Source organism: Eretmochelys imbricata, chromosome 1 (genome assembly GCF_965152235.1).
Source record: "Eretmochelys imbricata isolate rEreImb1 chromosome 1, rEreImb1.hap1, whole genome shotgun sequence".
Classification (NCBI taxonomy): domain Eukaryota; kingdom Metazoa; phylum Chordata; order Testudines; family Cheloniidae; genus Eretmochelys; species Eretmochelys imbricata.
This window is the reverse complement of record NC_135572.1, coordinates 345,605,673-345,619,869: the sequence shown is the minus strand read 5'-3', so window position 1 is coordinate 345,619,869 and position 14,197 is coordinate 345,605,673. Positions and strand designations below refer to the sequence as shown.

Below are 14,197 nucleotides of genomic sequence, written 5' to 3'. Positions count from 1 at the left end.
GAATTAAAAAATACTGTTTCTTTTGTTTATCATTTTTACAGTGCAAATATTTGTAATAAAAAATAATATACACTTTGATTTCAATTACAACACAGAATATAATATATATGAAACTGTAGAAAAGCATCCAAAATATTTAATAAATTTCATTTGGTATTCTATTGTTTAACAGTGCGATTAAAACTGTGATTAATTGTGGTTAATTTTTTTGAGTTAATCGTGTGAGTTAACTGCGATTAATCGACTGCCCTAGTTAATACATTCAAATATAGAGCCATTTTGATCTCTATTCTATAAGACTGTACTGACTTCCTTACACTGGTGTGCTTCTGACAGGTATGAGGCGTTGTCTACACTGGAGGGTAAGTCGATGTAAATTACGTCGACTTAACTTACATCGACTTACCGTGGTGTCTACACATGTACAGGAGATGTCAGGAGATGCTGTTCTGCCAACATAGCTTCCGCTTCTTCTTGAGGTGGAGTAATTATGTCGATGGGAGAGTGCTCTTCCATCAACTTATTGCGTCTTCACCAGACCCCCTAAATCAATACTACTGCATCAATTGCAGCAGCACCGATTTAGCCCATAGTGAAGACAAGCCCTGAGATTGGAACTCGATCAGGAGTAAAACTGTTTGGAAAAAAAATCATGAAAATGTTTTCAATTTTTTCTTGGTGTTTTTTTTTTTTTTTAATATTGAAGATTTTAGAAATTAAAATGTGTGCAGTTCAAACGATTGTAACCCCCCCACACTGGTTAAAAGGCAGGACTGTGGGGGGAGAGGTGGGATTTCCTGTTTATTTTTTGAATTTTGAAATGTCGGCAGTATTTTGAAATTCAGAAAATTTCAATCAGCTTCTAGTCAGGAAAGAAAATGAAGAGGGAGCTCTGTGATGGAAGGGGTAGTGAAAGAAGTGAGGGTGGAGTGGGGTGAAAAAAGGGAATGGGGCTGCTTGTAAGGGTGGTTGGAAAATTAGGAAAACTTCATCAAAATATATATGAAATTTCATTTCTGTTTTTCATTGTACTTTTGCCGTTGTCAAAAATGTCTAAGCTATTCTACTGTGCAAGGTTAGGGAGGATGCTCTGAGGGTGGGGGAGATGGGGTAGCAAGAGGATACATAAGGTGTCATATATGGTAATAGGAGACAAAGGAAGCAGGAAGGTGAGCCAAACTCGCACAATTTGGGACCCAGGTGTGGGGCTAGAGAAACAAGCCTGGTTTTGATCTACCTTGTACCGTGGTAAATCAGGGGTAATTCCCATACGGCCAGACACCAATGTAAAACCAGCGTATGTGATGCAGGGGTGTCAAATGCATTTCATATGACGGGCCTGATCCAATACTCTGCCACTTGGCATGTGCCACATTCAGCAAAAGTTATTAAAATAGAAATAGATAAAGAGAAACCATGTTGCTAATTACATTTATTTTAGATGTTAGTGATTGCTACTGTTGCTCCCACGATACCTGGCACCTATTAGCTTGAACTAGTGCATCAACATTTGAAGCAAATGATCGGGCTGAGGCTATCTTGAGTATCAAGTTCAGGTGTGTGTCGCTTAGCTCAGAAAGTAGCTTAGATTTGTTGATATTTATGATGGGGAATACTTGTTCACACACATATATGCTCCCAAACATGGAAAGAATTCTTGATGCAAAGGACTTCAGTTTGGAATAATTTGATCCAGATATTGGTAAACTTGGAAACACCAATATTGGAAAATTTGCCCTTCAGCAGTATCACACTACACTTCATTAAGTTCCAGTAGGAGCTCCTCTAGTACATCAAGCACATTAACAGAAAAGGTTGTGCTGAAAATTGCAAACTCTTCTTCTTGGTTCCTGAAGTCAGAGAATCATTCTTGAAATTCCTTTCTCAATTCAGCAATTTTGCCCATGGTGTCATCACACTGAGTCCTAACAGTGTCACATAGTGATTTCAAGGGAAGGTAAGTGTGCCAAGTTACTCTGGGAAAGTTCCTTCTCCCACAGCTGAAGCTCAGTTTCAAAGTTGTGAATGTTGTCATAGTATTCTGTCACTACTCGGTTGCTCTCCTGCGTTCTTGTGTTGAGCAAGTTCAAACGCTCTGTAATATCCACTATGAAAGCAAGGTCTTGAAGCCATTCATTGTCCTGTAATTCAGTGACATCTTTCCCTTTGTGATCCATGAAAAGGTGGATCTCTCAACACGATTCAAAAAAGGGTAACAAAAATGGCTAGGGACGTAGAACAACTTCCATATGAGGAGAGATTAATAAGACTGGGACTTTTCAGCTTGGAAAAGAGATGACTGAGAGGGGATATGCTAGAGGTCTATAAAATCATGACTGGTGTGGAGAAAATAAATAAGGAAGTGTTGTTTACTCCTTCTCATAACACAAGAACTAGCGGTCACCAAATGAAATTAATAGGCAGCAGGTTTAAAACAAACAAAAGGAAGTATTTCTTCATACAACGCACAGTCAACCTGTGGAACTCTTTGACAGAGGATGTTGTGAAGGCCAAGACTAAAACAGGTTTCAAAAAAGAACTAGATAAGTTCATGGAGGATAGGTCTGTTAATGGCTGTTAGCCAGGATGGGCAGGGATGGTGTCCCTAGCCTCTGTTTGCCAGAAGCTGGGACTGGACGTCAGGGTATGTCATCACTGTTCTGTTCATTCCCTCTGGGGCACCTGGCATTGGCCACTGTCGCAAGACAGGATATTGGGCTAGATGGACCTTTGATCTGACCCACTATGGCCGTTCTTATGTTCTTAAGCTTCAACAGAATTCCCCAATTTAGCCACTGAACTACAGTTTGATATGGTAGTCCACGATGAATGTCACATTCTTCCAACACAGGCTGAACTGATTAGAGACCTCTAGCTCGAATAAAATTTACATTTTAATAGCCACATCCATCACATGATTCATTTCCAAAATTTTACTACAGAAAGCTTCTTGATGTAAAATACAAAGAAAACTGCTAAACTGTTGGTTGTGGTTGATCATTTGCAATTAGGTCTTCAATTTTGTTGCAACTCCAGCTTTCTTACCTACCCCTGAGGATGCTCTGTTTGTGGCCAGACTCAGGGCTCTTGTCCAGTCCACATCCAATTTGTTGAGAGCTTTCACTGAGTTGATAAAGAGATGATTTGCTGCTGTTGCGTCTACAGTTCTACAAGCTCCTTTGCTATGTACACGTTCTCCATGAATGAACGCTGCTAGCTGAGATGCGTCATTTACATCTGTGCTTTCATCAGTTGCAGTTGAAAAAGCAGCAAAGTACTTTGCTTTGTCCTGCAGTTGACTGTTCAGATTCTCAGCTAACTCATTGGTTCTCTCAGCAATTTTGTTTTCTGAGAGGCTGATATTTGCAAAAGCTTCCCACTTATCTGGACACACTACTTCTGAAGCTTGCAGCATGAAGTTCCTCAAAAATTCTCCCTCAGAAAATGGTATTGATGAGACAGCTATTTCATGGGCAATCACATAGCTTGCCTTAACAGCAGAATCACTTACATGACAAGCATTAGTAAACACTAATGGCTGCTTTTTCAACAACTGTGCTAATTTGGAGTATTTATCTTCACATAATTTTCTTGTTTACTTATCATACTTCTCATCCTGGTTTGCTTCACGGTGTCTTTGAATGTCGTATTCTTTTATCACAGCTACCTGTTGCTTACATACCAAGCACGTGTGCTGTCCAGCCATGTCCACAAAGAAATATGAAATTCTCCATTTCTCCTGAAAGGCAGGACATTCGTGATCTGCTTTTCTCTTTATGCATAAAGACGCGATGGCCATGTGTTACAAGCTGAATAAAGAAATGAAGGAAGGGAAGAGTAGAAGGATATACTCCTGATCCTTTTTCTTTTCTTTTTTAATTTTTTATTTAAAAGGGAGTCCACCAGCTGCAGGAGGCATTCAAGTTTTAACTTATTTGAAGTTTCCTTTTCTTTGACTTGTGAGGTGAGGTATCTAATCTCCAGCCAACGGGTAAGCGCTCGTCAGTGCCATTTCCCCTTGCCCAGACACGTATCAGCTTCCACCAGATTTATGCTTCCCCAGTGCCTCTTAAATGAGACCGAGCGGTTCTACACCTGTGTGCAAGGTACTGCTGGATTGCTGCGCGAGAGTCTGGACTACAGGAGTGTGATTTGCAGAGTGCACCGGTGCGCTGTGCTCTAATTCCCCCGTGTGGAACCTGCTGGCTCACACTATATGCATTGATGCACTTAGTGTGCATTGATCTCGTCCTGTTTGAAACAGGACTGCACCAATGCACACTAGCAGGGTACACACGGGGAGTTAGAGTGGTGACACACTGATGCACTCTATGAATCACACCTTCATAGCGTGGTCTCCTGGATCATATAGACAAGCCCACAGAGTCATGGGAAGTCTGTGGTCCAGATGAAACTACCATGGAATGGGTCCAGCCTATGGGCTGTACCCTTAACATCCCTGTGTAATGTCAGAGGAAGGTCCACGGGTAAGGCAGAGATAGAGCTATGCAGGACGTTGAAGGCGAGGGACTCACGAGGCACCATGAGAGCATTTAGAAAAGCAGTACACACAGCACAGCCAATTTTGTTTTGTTTTTCAGAAGCCCTGTTTCCTTTTTGATCTCAGCCCCTTTAGAAGACACTGGGCAAGGTCATACGTTTGCTTCCACTTGTGTGTTCATGCGCATGTGAGGACAAGTGGATAACATCATTGTCTACTATGTTTCAGTCCCACAAATTAAGGCCCAGCAACCCTGCTTGGTGCTACTCTGGTGGTGCACAGCAGCCAGAAAGCTGGCTTAAGTACCCCATGACGATACTCCGTATGTAAGGGGAATATCTGGATGGTAGAGAGATGGTGTAACAGCTCCTTCACTGCTCCTCTTCCCAGTTCAAGGGAAATATCCAGGGAAAAAGGAACATGGCCGGAGTATCCTTATGCCCCAGTGATCCTGACTGCCCTATGGGCTATTGGCAGTCCATACAACTTAAAACAACCTCAGGGCCCTAAGGCCCCCTTTGCAATAATCTCCCTCTCCGCCTTGTCACCATGCCACACTGAGCGCTGAAAAGCAAGTACTAAGGATCAGGTCCTAAACATTTAATTAAGTCTCTTCTCTGGTATCCTTGGGTTCTTGCTCAGTGTGAGTGTTGTTGAAATACTTTGAGTTCATAACCATCTGAGTGAAACATAAAAATGTGTCTGACTTCCTGAGTTCTGCTATAAGATAAGGTGTCAAATTCAGCCCTAGCCCATTGCTATTGACGTCAGTGGAGTTGCCCCCTTATACACCAAGGCTGGGTTTGGCCCAACAAATGTAATGATGTTGAATTGCCCCATCTGTCTCATATATTATTTCCTGGAAATCCACATCTGGAGTGTATATTGGGTTTATAGAAGAAATGTGTTAAATTGTAGTAGGAATTTGTTCCAATTTCTTGGCAGAAACTGTTCCAATACTATGCCGCAAAGCTGGTCATCTCGTGCTGTAAAAATGTAACAAGTTTAAGGCCTGGCCCTACATGGTGCGGAGTGTTCACACCTTCCCCAGCTTCAATGGGAGCTGGGGAGAGACGGGGGTGCAGCTCAGCACCTCACAGAGGACCCTAAGTACCTTATAGACTGAATCCCTTAGCAATGGAATCACCCTAGGAGGTAAAACTTCAAATTACACTTCCCAGAAGTGTATTGTATTTAGTAAGACCTGTATTGTTTGTTAATAACATAACGAATTATTAAAAGCAGATGTATTGAACATTTTGGATTACCAATAATGTAGCACATTGGTGTCCGGGGCATGATTCTGATCTCAAACCAGATTAACATCAGCAAAACTCCATGGAGTTCAGTGAAGAGACTCCTGGTTTCTACTAGGCCCCTAGTTCATTATTCTCAGCAGTGCAATATTTTTTCTGATTAACTGGGGCCAAATCAATGTTGGTGTAACTCTGTTAACTTCAATGGCATTTACTCTTTTATCATTGTTTATTTCCTACAGGATATATATAAAAATTCTCTAACACTAATGGGATTTTTTAAACTACAATTTAACCCCGTACTGCATCTATGTAAAATGTTTTGAATGTTCTACATAGTACTTACCATTTATACTTGCATATAAGCCAACCCTTCTGTTTTATCAGCATAGAGTAAAGAGACTATCCTTGTTTGTATATAGGTCTATCCCCTTATATCTCTGGTCAGGAGAAAGAAAGGAGCCATGGTTCCTGCTTGGGGTGTCAAAGTAAAGGAATGGCTTCAGAGATGGTACATGCAACATCTGAAGAGGAGGGCCTCTGGCTAGTTGCCTTAACAGTGGCATTGATTCGTTTCCCACAGAATCCTTCTCAATCACAAGAATAAGTTGGCTGGTACTGCCTTTGAAGAATGTTTATTAGGGGCATTGGTTGAGGGTTCTGGGGAATCCCCTCCCCTCGCTTCAAAAATTGAATATAATAAATGTAAAGTGTCACCTTGTTCTTTACTGGACTCATATATTCATAACTGTTTGTCTCAAACTTCTTCCTAGCCTGAGAACCTGCTGTACTACAGCCAGGATGAAGAATCCAAAATCATGATCAGTGACTTCGGATTGTCAAAGATGGAGGATAAAGGAGACGTCATGTCCACAGCATGTGGAACCCCAGGATATGTTGGTAAGTGGTTGGGTCATAATTATCATCAGTTATTCCAAGCGTAAGTGAGAATGGTGGTAATATAAGAGAATGCTCTGACTGTGTATAGTAGGTGAAAGATTTTGCAGACATTAGCTAGAGTTTTCTGAAATTAATGCTTCTCTTTCTTTGGTCCTTTTCATCTATTGTGTCCTGATCCTGCCATGTATTTATTTTTGTGGTCAACTTGGGTTGTGGGATTAAGCTCCATAATTGTATTCCTTCAAAGGGTGAGCTGTTTTGAACACAGGGCCTGCTCTTGAACTGAAAGCATTTGAATGATATCCTTCTAATCCATTTCTTTTTTAAATCACATATGAAACTGAGACACTTTAACATAGGTATCATTTTGTTTTTAATGATAAAGGATCACATTTCACGAATTCCTTCCAAGAGACGTATTAGTAAGTAAAAGGGATGAGCTGCATTTATTTTTAAGTCTCAAATAAACCTCTTGTCTAACCACACTGAGTTATATCGACTCATAGAAATTTCATAGAGATGGGAAAACCCTATGTGTAGTCCAGTCCTCTGTGTGTATATATATATATATATCTTCCTACTGTATTTTCCACTGCATGCATCTGATGAAGTGGGTTTTAGCCCATGAAATCCTATGCTCAAATAAATTTGTTAGTCTCTAAGGTGCCACAAGTACCCCTCGTTCTTTTTGCTGATACAGAGTAGCACGGCTACCACTCTGAAACCTTTTAAAGAGACTTTATTTAAAATGCAAACATTATATTTCAGAGGAGCATGCAAAATGGCAGTAGCTGTTCCAATACTGTGATACTATAAGAGGTTATAGTGTAAAATTCATCTTTAGTGTAATTCCTTTTAAATAATTACATTGAAATAATGCCAGGGATACCTTTGGCCTAGTGTTTCTACCTAGGAAGGATCTGAACTTTAAGGTTTTCAGTAGCCAGAAGTAGGTGTTCTTTGCATCTGTGCTGACATACAGTTTTGTGTGTATGGTCAAATGAGACTGGATTTTCCTACCTGACCCTGACCTCCTGGTTTCTTGACTTGGCCTGACTCTTGGTATCTGACTCTTAGTTTCTGACCTTCTGGTTCTGAACACCAGCTGGTGCAGGGACCCAACCCATCCACCTAATGGTAAAACTAGGCCCAGCTGCCTACATGGCAGCCCCGACGGTTTGAACAGACCACACAGTCATCCCCAAGGGCAGTGGCACTGGAACACTTTTAATGGTGGGGGTGCTGAAAGCCAGCCCCTTGACCCTATCCATGCCCCCCCCCACCTCAGAGCTGTGGCAAGGAGCAGGGCCGTGTCTCTAGGCGGGGGGGACCTGGACAGGGCTAAGGGGGCTGAGGCTGGGGCCACAGCTGGGGGCAGCTGTGGGGTTGGCAGCCAGAACCCTTTCCCCACAGGACCCAAATATCACCATCACCCCCACTGAGTAGCATGCCTGGGAGCTGGCAGAAAATGTTCATGCCCCCACATGATCCTCTCATGAGGAACACCAGTGCTCCCAACTGGCCCGCTCCTGACTGGCCCACTCCCACTACTTGGCCAGAAGGAGGAACAGGAAGTTGTTCCTACAGCTCTGTTCCACCCTGCTTTGAACTACTCCCCCAGCACTACCTGCTCTTGTCTCCTGGTCCTGACCTCCCAGTTTCCTGACTCGGCCTGATTCCTGCAATCTGACTCTAAGTTCCTGATCTCGTCCCCTGACCTTCTAGTTCTGAACCTTGACTTGCGCAGGGAGACGGCCCCCTGCCCTTGGCTAACCCCTAGGCCTAGCCACCTATGTCCTGTCCCTGACAGTACCTTTGCTTTGGACCCTGACTGAGGGAAGGCTTGTTGTATTTGTGTTTTTAAAGGGACAGGATATTTTTTATTTTATTCAACTGTTGTGCAATAAAATCCACCTAGGCATACTTTTTCCTCCTCCCACCACTCCTATGCAGTCCTATCTTGTATGAAAGAATGGGGTTCGAATTCATGATGTAGTGTAACTGGGTACAATTCTGTTCACTTTGTTTGAGTTGCACCTGCTTATGCCAAGTATTAATTTGGCTGTGACTCTTATGTGGGCAGGGTAGTAAGGGACATCTCCTCCTTCCCGTTCTACTCTGGCATCCTACAGCATTAAAATGAATATATACCAAAGCCCTGATCCTGCAGCCAAGCCCCCTTGGGTGTGATCTTGTGCTCCATGCAAAGTTCTGTTAAAATCGGTGGGGTTCTGCATGATCACAGGACTCTACCTGCTCTGATACAATTGAAGAATTGGAGCTCAGTCTATAAAAATACTGTACTCTTTAGTGATCACTCAGTTAAAGAGCTGATTTCCAGCACAGCAAGATTGCTGTTCCCTTTCAATCTGCAAGTTGCAATAATGGTGAAAGAATGGCCCAGCTGTGTTTCTAGCATTCTCCTGTGTGCATTGTTTCTAACTGTTGAGAAACCCACATGGGGAGTTTAATGACTTTGGCACTACCATTTTTGCTTAGTGAGTGCCAAGTCACCTGAATTTACATACATTTAGGAGGAAATAGAAACCACTCAGATCCCATAGTGATAAGCATGGTATAAAATCTTGAATGTAACACAGCAGAGCCCATGACACAGAGAGACAGGTTCATCCATGGAATCACATTATCTCTATATTGCACAATATACACTTGATTTTATCTTGGTAACCTTGGAAAGAGAAACAGTTTTTCTTTTGTCTTGATCACTCTGCAGCAATCATGGCCTTATATCTCTTATTACTTTGTGAAACATAAGACAGCCTGCATTAGGTTACATTCTGGACTCTACTTTATTTAATCAAGCTGAATCAGGGACCTTGTTTTTGAAGCTCGATAGAGGAATTGAGCAAGAGCTAAAACAGTACATTCGATAATTCTTCATGTAGGCTGCTCAGCTCTCTTAATTAAAATGTTTCAGCAGGTTCTCCATGGGCCACTGGCCAAAAACAATAAGTTTGTAAGAAACATCAATTTTAAGATTCTGTTTGTTGAAGAGTGGCTGAACATGAGAGAGTCTGACTCCAATCTGGCAGAGAATAATCTCATGCTGCCTCTTCATGTTGCCATTTACACATTCTGGAAATAAAGTTCTTCCTATCACGTGAGTAAAAGTTCTGCCACTTTAACTCATACTTAGGGAGTTCTGATCACTCACTGTCTGGATACTGACCCACCACCCTTAGAAAGGTGACTCCATACTCATCATTATCTTGCTGATGACAAGACTCTAAACACAGTGTTAGGTCTCCCTGGTAGATTAAGGCAGCTCATCACTGAAGTGATGGCTTGATTATCTGACCTCTATTAGGAGGGTGGTGATGCTGGATTCCTGATGGTAGAGGTCTTGTGTCTTTGAGGTCCATTCACAATCTTTCTTTCTGTATTGAACTATTTGCCTCACTACCTCTGTTCATTTTTTGTCAAGTTTTCACTGTAATCATTCACATTGGCATCTGAATCCTACTCGTTAAATAACCTCTTATCCTGAAACACGATCGGATCCCTCTGCTTTATGTGCACAAGTCTTTGCACCGCAGATTTCAAGTAAAGGCTTTGGCACATACAAAGTTACATGCTCACATCATTACTTCAGCTAAGACAAATGGGCTCCCCAGGTTCTCTGAACTCTCAGATACCGGAATGACTTCCATGTCCTCCATTACATTTGGATTAAAGCTGTATGGTTAAAGCTCAGGACGGAGAGTCCAGAGATTTGGATTCTATTCCTGACTTCCCCACAGACATCCTGTGTGTCTTTGGGAAAGTCACAAAAATTGCTCTGTTGTTCCATCTGTAAAATGGGGATAAAACCTACCCAGCACGGTGGGGGAGGGCATAAAGATTCATTCATTAATGTTGCAAAACTCTTGGAAATAATGGAAAGTGCTATAGTTATCAAATTTGTTGATATTATTTATTAAAATTCACAGGTACTCCCAGCTCCACAATTTTGTGTGGAGTCATTGGATGATAACATAGCGTGTATCTATCTTTATAAGCTTATGGGAATAATTCTTTTCTAGTAGTTGTATTTTCATGTCTGCCTCTCTAATTTTGTTTTTGCTTCACAGCAGCCATTACCCTTTTAAATGTTCATTTTCCCCCATTTTCTTTTCTTCTCTACATTTCAAAATCAGAATACATTCATGCTGTAGACCCCACTGCTTCAAGACACTGGTTATGTTGATACTGACTCAGGGGTGTGAGCCAACACAGCACACTTGCAGTATTCCTAAAGAACAGACAGCTTTGCATTTGCATCATATTTAGAGTTTTGTTCTGTTTTTTTCCTCTTCTGTAGAAGCTAGCTCCTCTTCAATATTGTCTCTTTTTCGTCATCGGTTGCCCAGACAACACTCTCCAAGCGCATTGAAATTGTGCTGTCAGTCACCATAATTATGCCTGCCACGAGGCCACTGCTGGTGCGATACCTGATTGCACGTCTTCTGCATATTTTCTCTGCAATTTATCTACATCAAACAGCTTTCCTGGGTTGTAGTATCACCAGAATTTTCAGCAGTAGCCTAATGGCCCTGCATAAATGTAACTTTCCTTCCTCCCTGGAACACAAAATGAATTATTATGCAAAGGTTTAAGGGTGATGGTGTGACCTAGTGGATAGCTGTTGGACTGGGATTCAGATGACCTGGGTTCTAGTCCTGGTTGGCCTGCTGGGTGACCTGGGACAAATTGGTTCAATTTCCTATGCCTCTGTTTTCCTGTCTGTAAAATGGGAATAATGGTGGTGACCTTTGTAAAGTGCTTTGAGATCCATTGATGAAAGGAGCTATACAAGAGACAGGGGTATTGTTATTATATAGCCAGATTTAGATCTTTAGGGCCTGGTTCTGATCTATCTTACACCAGTGTACATCGGAAGCTACAATACTTAAGTCAGTGACAAAAGATTAACAGTTTTAGGGGTCAGTTCTGCTACACCTGATGCACTGAGCTGTAAAACTGTTAGCCTTTTAACATGCTGAAAATGGATCATTTATTCAGACTCTTTGCTTCCCGTCTTTCTGTCTGTTTCTGATATGTGACAGTACTGTTCCAATTAGCTTCTTATGCTGCACGCACTGCCATGGTGCCTGAGTACCATGACTAGTAAAGATTTTAGTAGACTGGAGAGGCGAGGTGTTCCTCCACCGAAGCCCTGCCGGTGTAGTCCCTATCGTTTCATGATAATCTAGGTGTTGAATGACAGTCTTTTTCCGCTATTGTTTCAGCTAGGTCATCTGGTGCTGCAGTAAAGCCTCAGTGGCTGGTAACTCCCAAGATCATCCCTCGTGCCTTTTTTAAGATAGGTACAATGCCCAGTGCTTCGTTATCGTAGCTGGTTTTAAGGAGAAATCGCCCACTTTTGTTAGTTCAGCCGCTTCATTTTTAAACCCCTTGGGAACATGTGGCTCAATACCTCCGGGCAAAAGGCAGGTCTGTGAGGTTATTAATATCCATTATTATTATTATTATTATTTAGCATTTATATTGCGGTAGCGCCCAGAGGCCAACCCAATAGGGACCCCATTGTGTGAGGCACTGTATAAACACCGTGGCCTTGTCTTCACTAGCGAAACAAAGGTGGGCTCTTAGCTCGAGGTAGATGATGACAAGGCAGTTGGTTGTTTTAACACAAGTTAGCAGGTCGAGGGTCGTCCTCCCGCGCCCGCCCCCCAGAAGTCTTTAGCTGACCTTTAACTAGTAAATGATAGTTCCTTCCCCAAACAGCTTCCAGTCTAGAAAGTGTTGAATGCACTCAAGTTCTAACCAAGCTGGTGGGAGAAGGACTCTGCACTTTACAGGATCAAGCCCTCTAGTGGCTGGGACAAAAGTGAAGCTTCATATAGGGCTGTTCTACTTCCATTGGCATAGCTACATCTCTCAGGGGTGTGAACCCCCCTTCCCCGAGAGACATAGCTCAGCAGACCTAACCCCCAATGTAGACAGCGCTAGGTCAACGAAAGAATTCTTCCATTGGCCTGGGGAAGTGGATTAACTACAGTGACAGGAGAACCCCTCCCAGCGCTGTAGTGAATGTCTACACTCAACCACTACCACAGTGCAACCTCTCCGCTGCAGCTGTGCCGCTGTAGCGTTTTAAGGGTAGACTTAGGGCACGGCTTCACGAGCAACGTCAAAGCGTTGCTGCGGTAGTGCTTTAAACGGGGCTGTGTAGTTGCAGCACCAGAGCTGGGAGAGAGCTCTCCCAGTGCTGTCAAAAAACCACCTCCACGAGGGGAGTCGCTCCCAGCGCTGGTGCACTGTCTACACTGCCACGTCACAGCGCTGAGACTTTCAGTGCTTAGGGTGGTGTTTTTTCACACCCCCTGAGCGAGAAAATTGCAGCGCTGTAAAGTGCCAGTGTAGACGAGCCCATAGGCTCAGTTTTGTTCCAAAAGAGGGTGGTAAGTGATACACTGAACTGCTGTCTACCTGGTTCAGTCACTTGCTAAGCAAACAAAATGTGTAAGTAGAGTTAAACGTCTTGATACATATCACTGTTTTCTTTCTAAAAAGTAAATGATTACTTATCAAGTTAGAATGCCTCGGAAATGGTCTGTGAGGGTCTAATGCCTAAAACCAGTAGTACATTAGCACATTAACTAGGCTTTTAAGTCCCAGCGCTACAGATTAAATCAATATGAATGGTTCAGAGAAGGTCTTATTCTTTCAGGAGGGTTGTCAGAGATACTGGTTCTGCGGTAAAAAGGTGACTGTTAGGATAATTTAACCCGATTAAACTCAATTAGGGTGTTTTTCCAAGAGATAATTTTACATTTTTACTTATTTAAGAAGGCTTCTCACATTTCAGTCTGTCCATATGACAATTACATTCTTCTGTCCCAGGCAAGCTACTGCCTTGTTGTCGGGGAGTGAATTTAGGGCTCAATCCTGCAGCCTGCTGAGCAGTCTGTCCTCGATCCAGCCAAGTGCCCAGGCACATGCTTCATTTTCAACACATAAATAGTCCCACTGACATTCCTCCCACCCGGCGAGGACAGTTTAGAGGTCTTCAATGCTAGTGGCTAAGTCGTGTTTCAAGCGGAGTTAGCGAACATGATTTTAAAAAACACCTTTTTCTCCTAGTTTAGACAGGGAGTAAAATTTTCAAAAGTACCTACGGGCATGTCTACACGACAATCTTAAATCGACCTATGTTACATTGATGTACAGCCACCACAGTAATTACTGCGGGGGAGATGTGCACACTACCCTCCTTTTGTCGGTGGTGCATGTCCTCACCAGGAGCATTTCCACTGACTGAAGAGGGGCAGTGTGGGGGGCTGAGAGCCAGGGCTCTCAGCTCTGCACAGCTCCCCACCTGGAGCCTAGCTGACCCCTGAGCTTCTCACCTCCCCATTCCCAGCTGGGAGCTGGAGCAGCCACCCAGGGCTTCTCACCTCTGGCAGGAAGATCCACACCCAGAGGCTGGTCAGCTGCCAAGTTCCTGGCAGGAAGAAGGGAGCCGAGAGCCGAGGGGGGCAGCTGGGCTCCCATCTGGGAGCCTCAGTGCATCCAG

General features: G+C 43.0%; 1 protein-coding gene across 1 annotated transcript in view; it reads left to right on the top strand.

The window, feature by feature from the left end:
* Window positions 1-14,197, top strand: part of CAMK1D (calcium/calmodulin dependent protein kinase ID) — a 358,532-nt gene that overhangs the window by 297,522 nt on the left and 46,813 nt on the right. Inside the window, exon 5 of the mRNA XM_077807888.1 lies at window positions 6,531-6,657. Coding sequence (XP_077664014.1) covers window positions 6,531-6,657 — 127 coding nt within the window. The remainder of the gene's footprint in view (window positions 1-6,530; window positions 6,658-14,197) is intronic.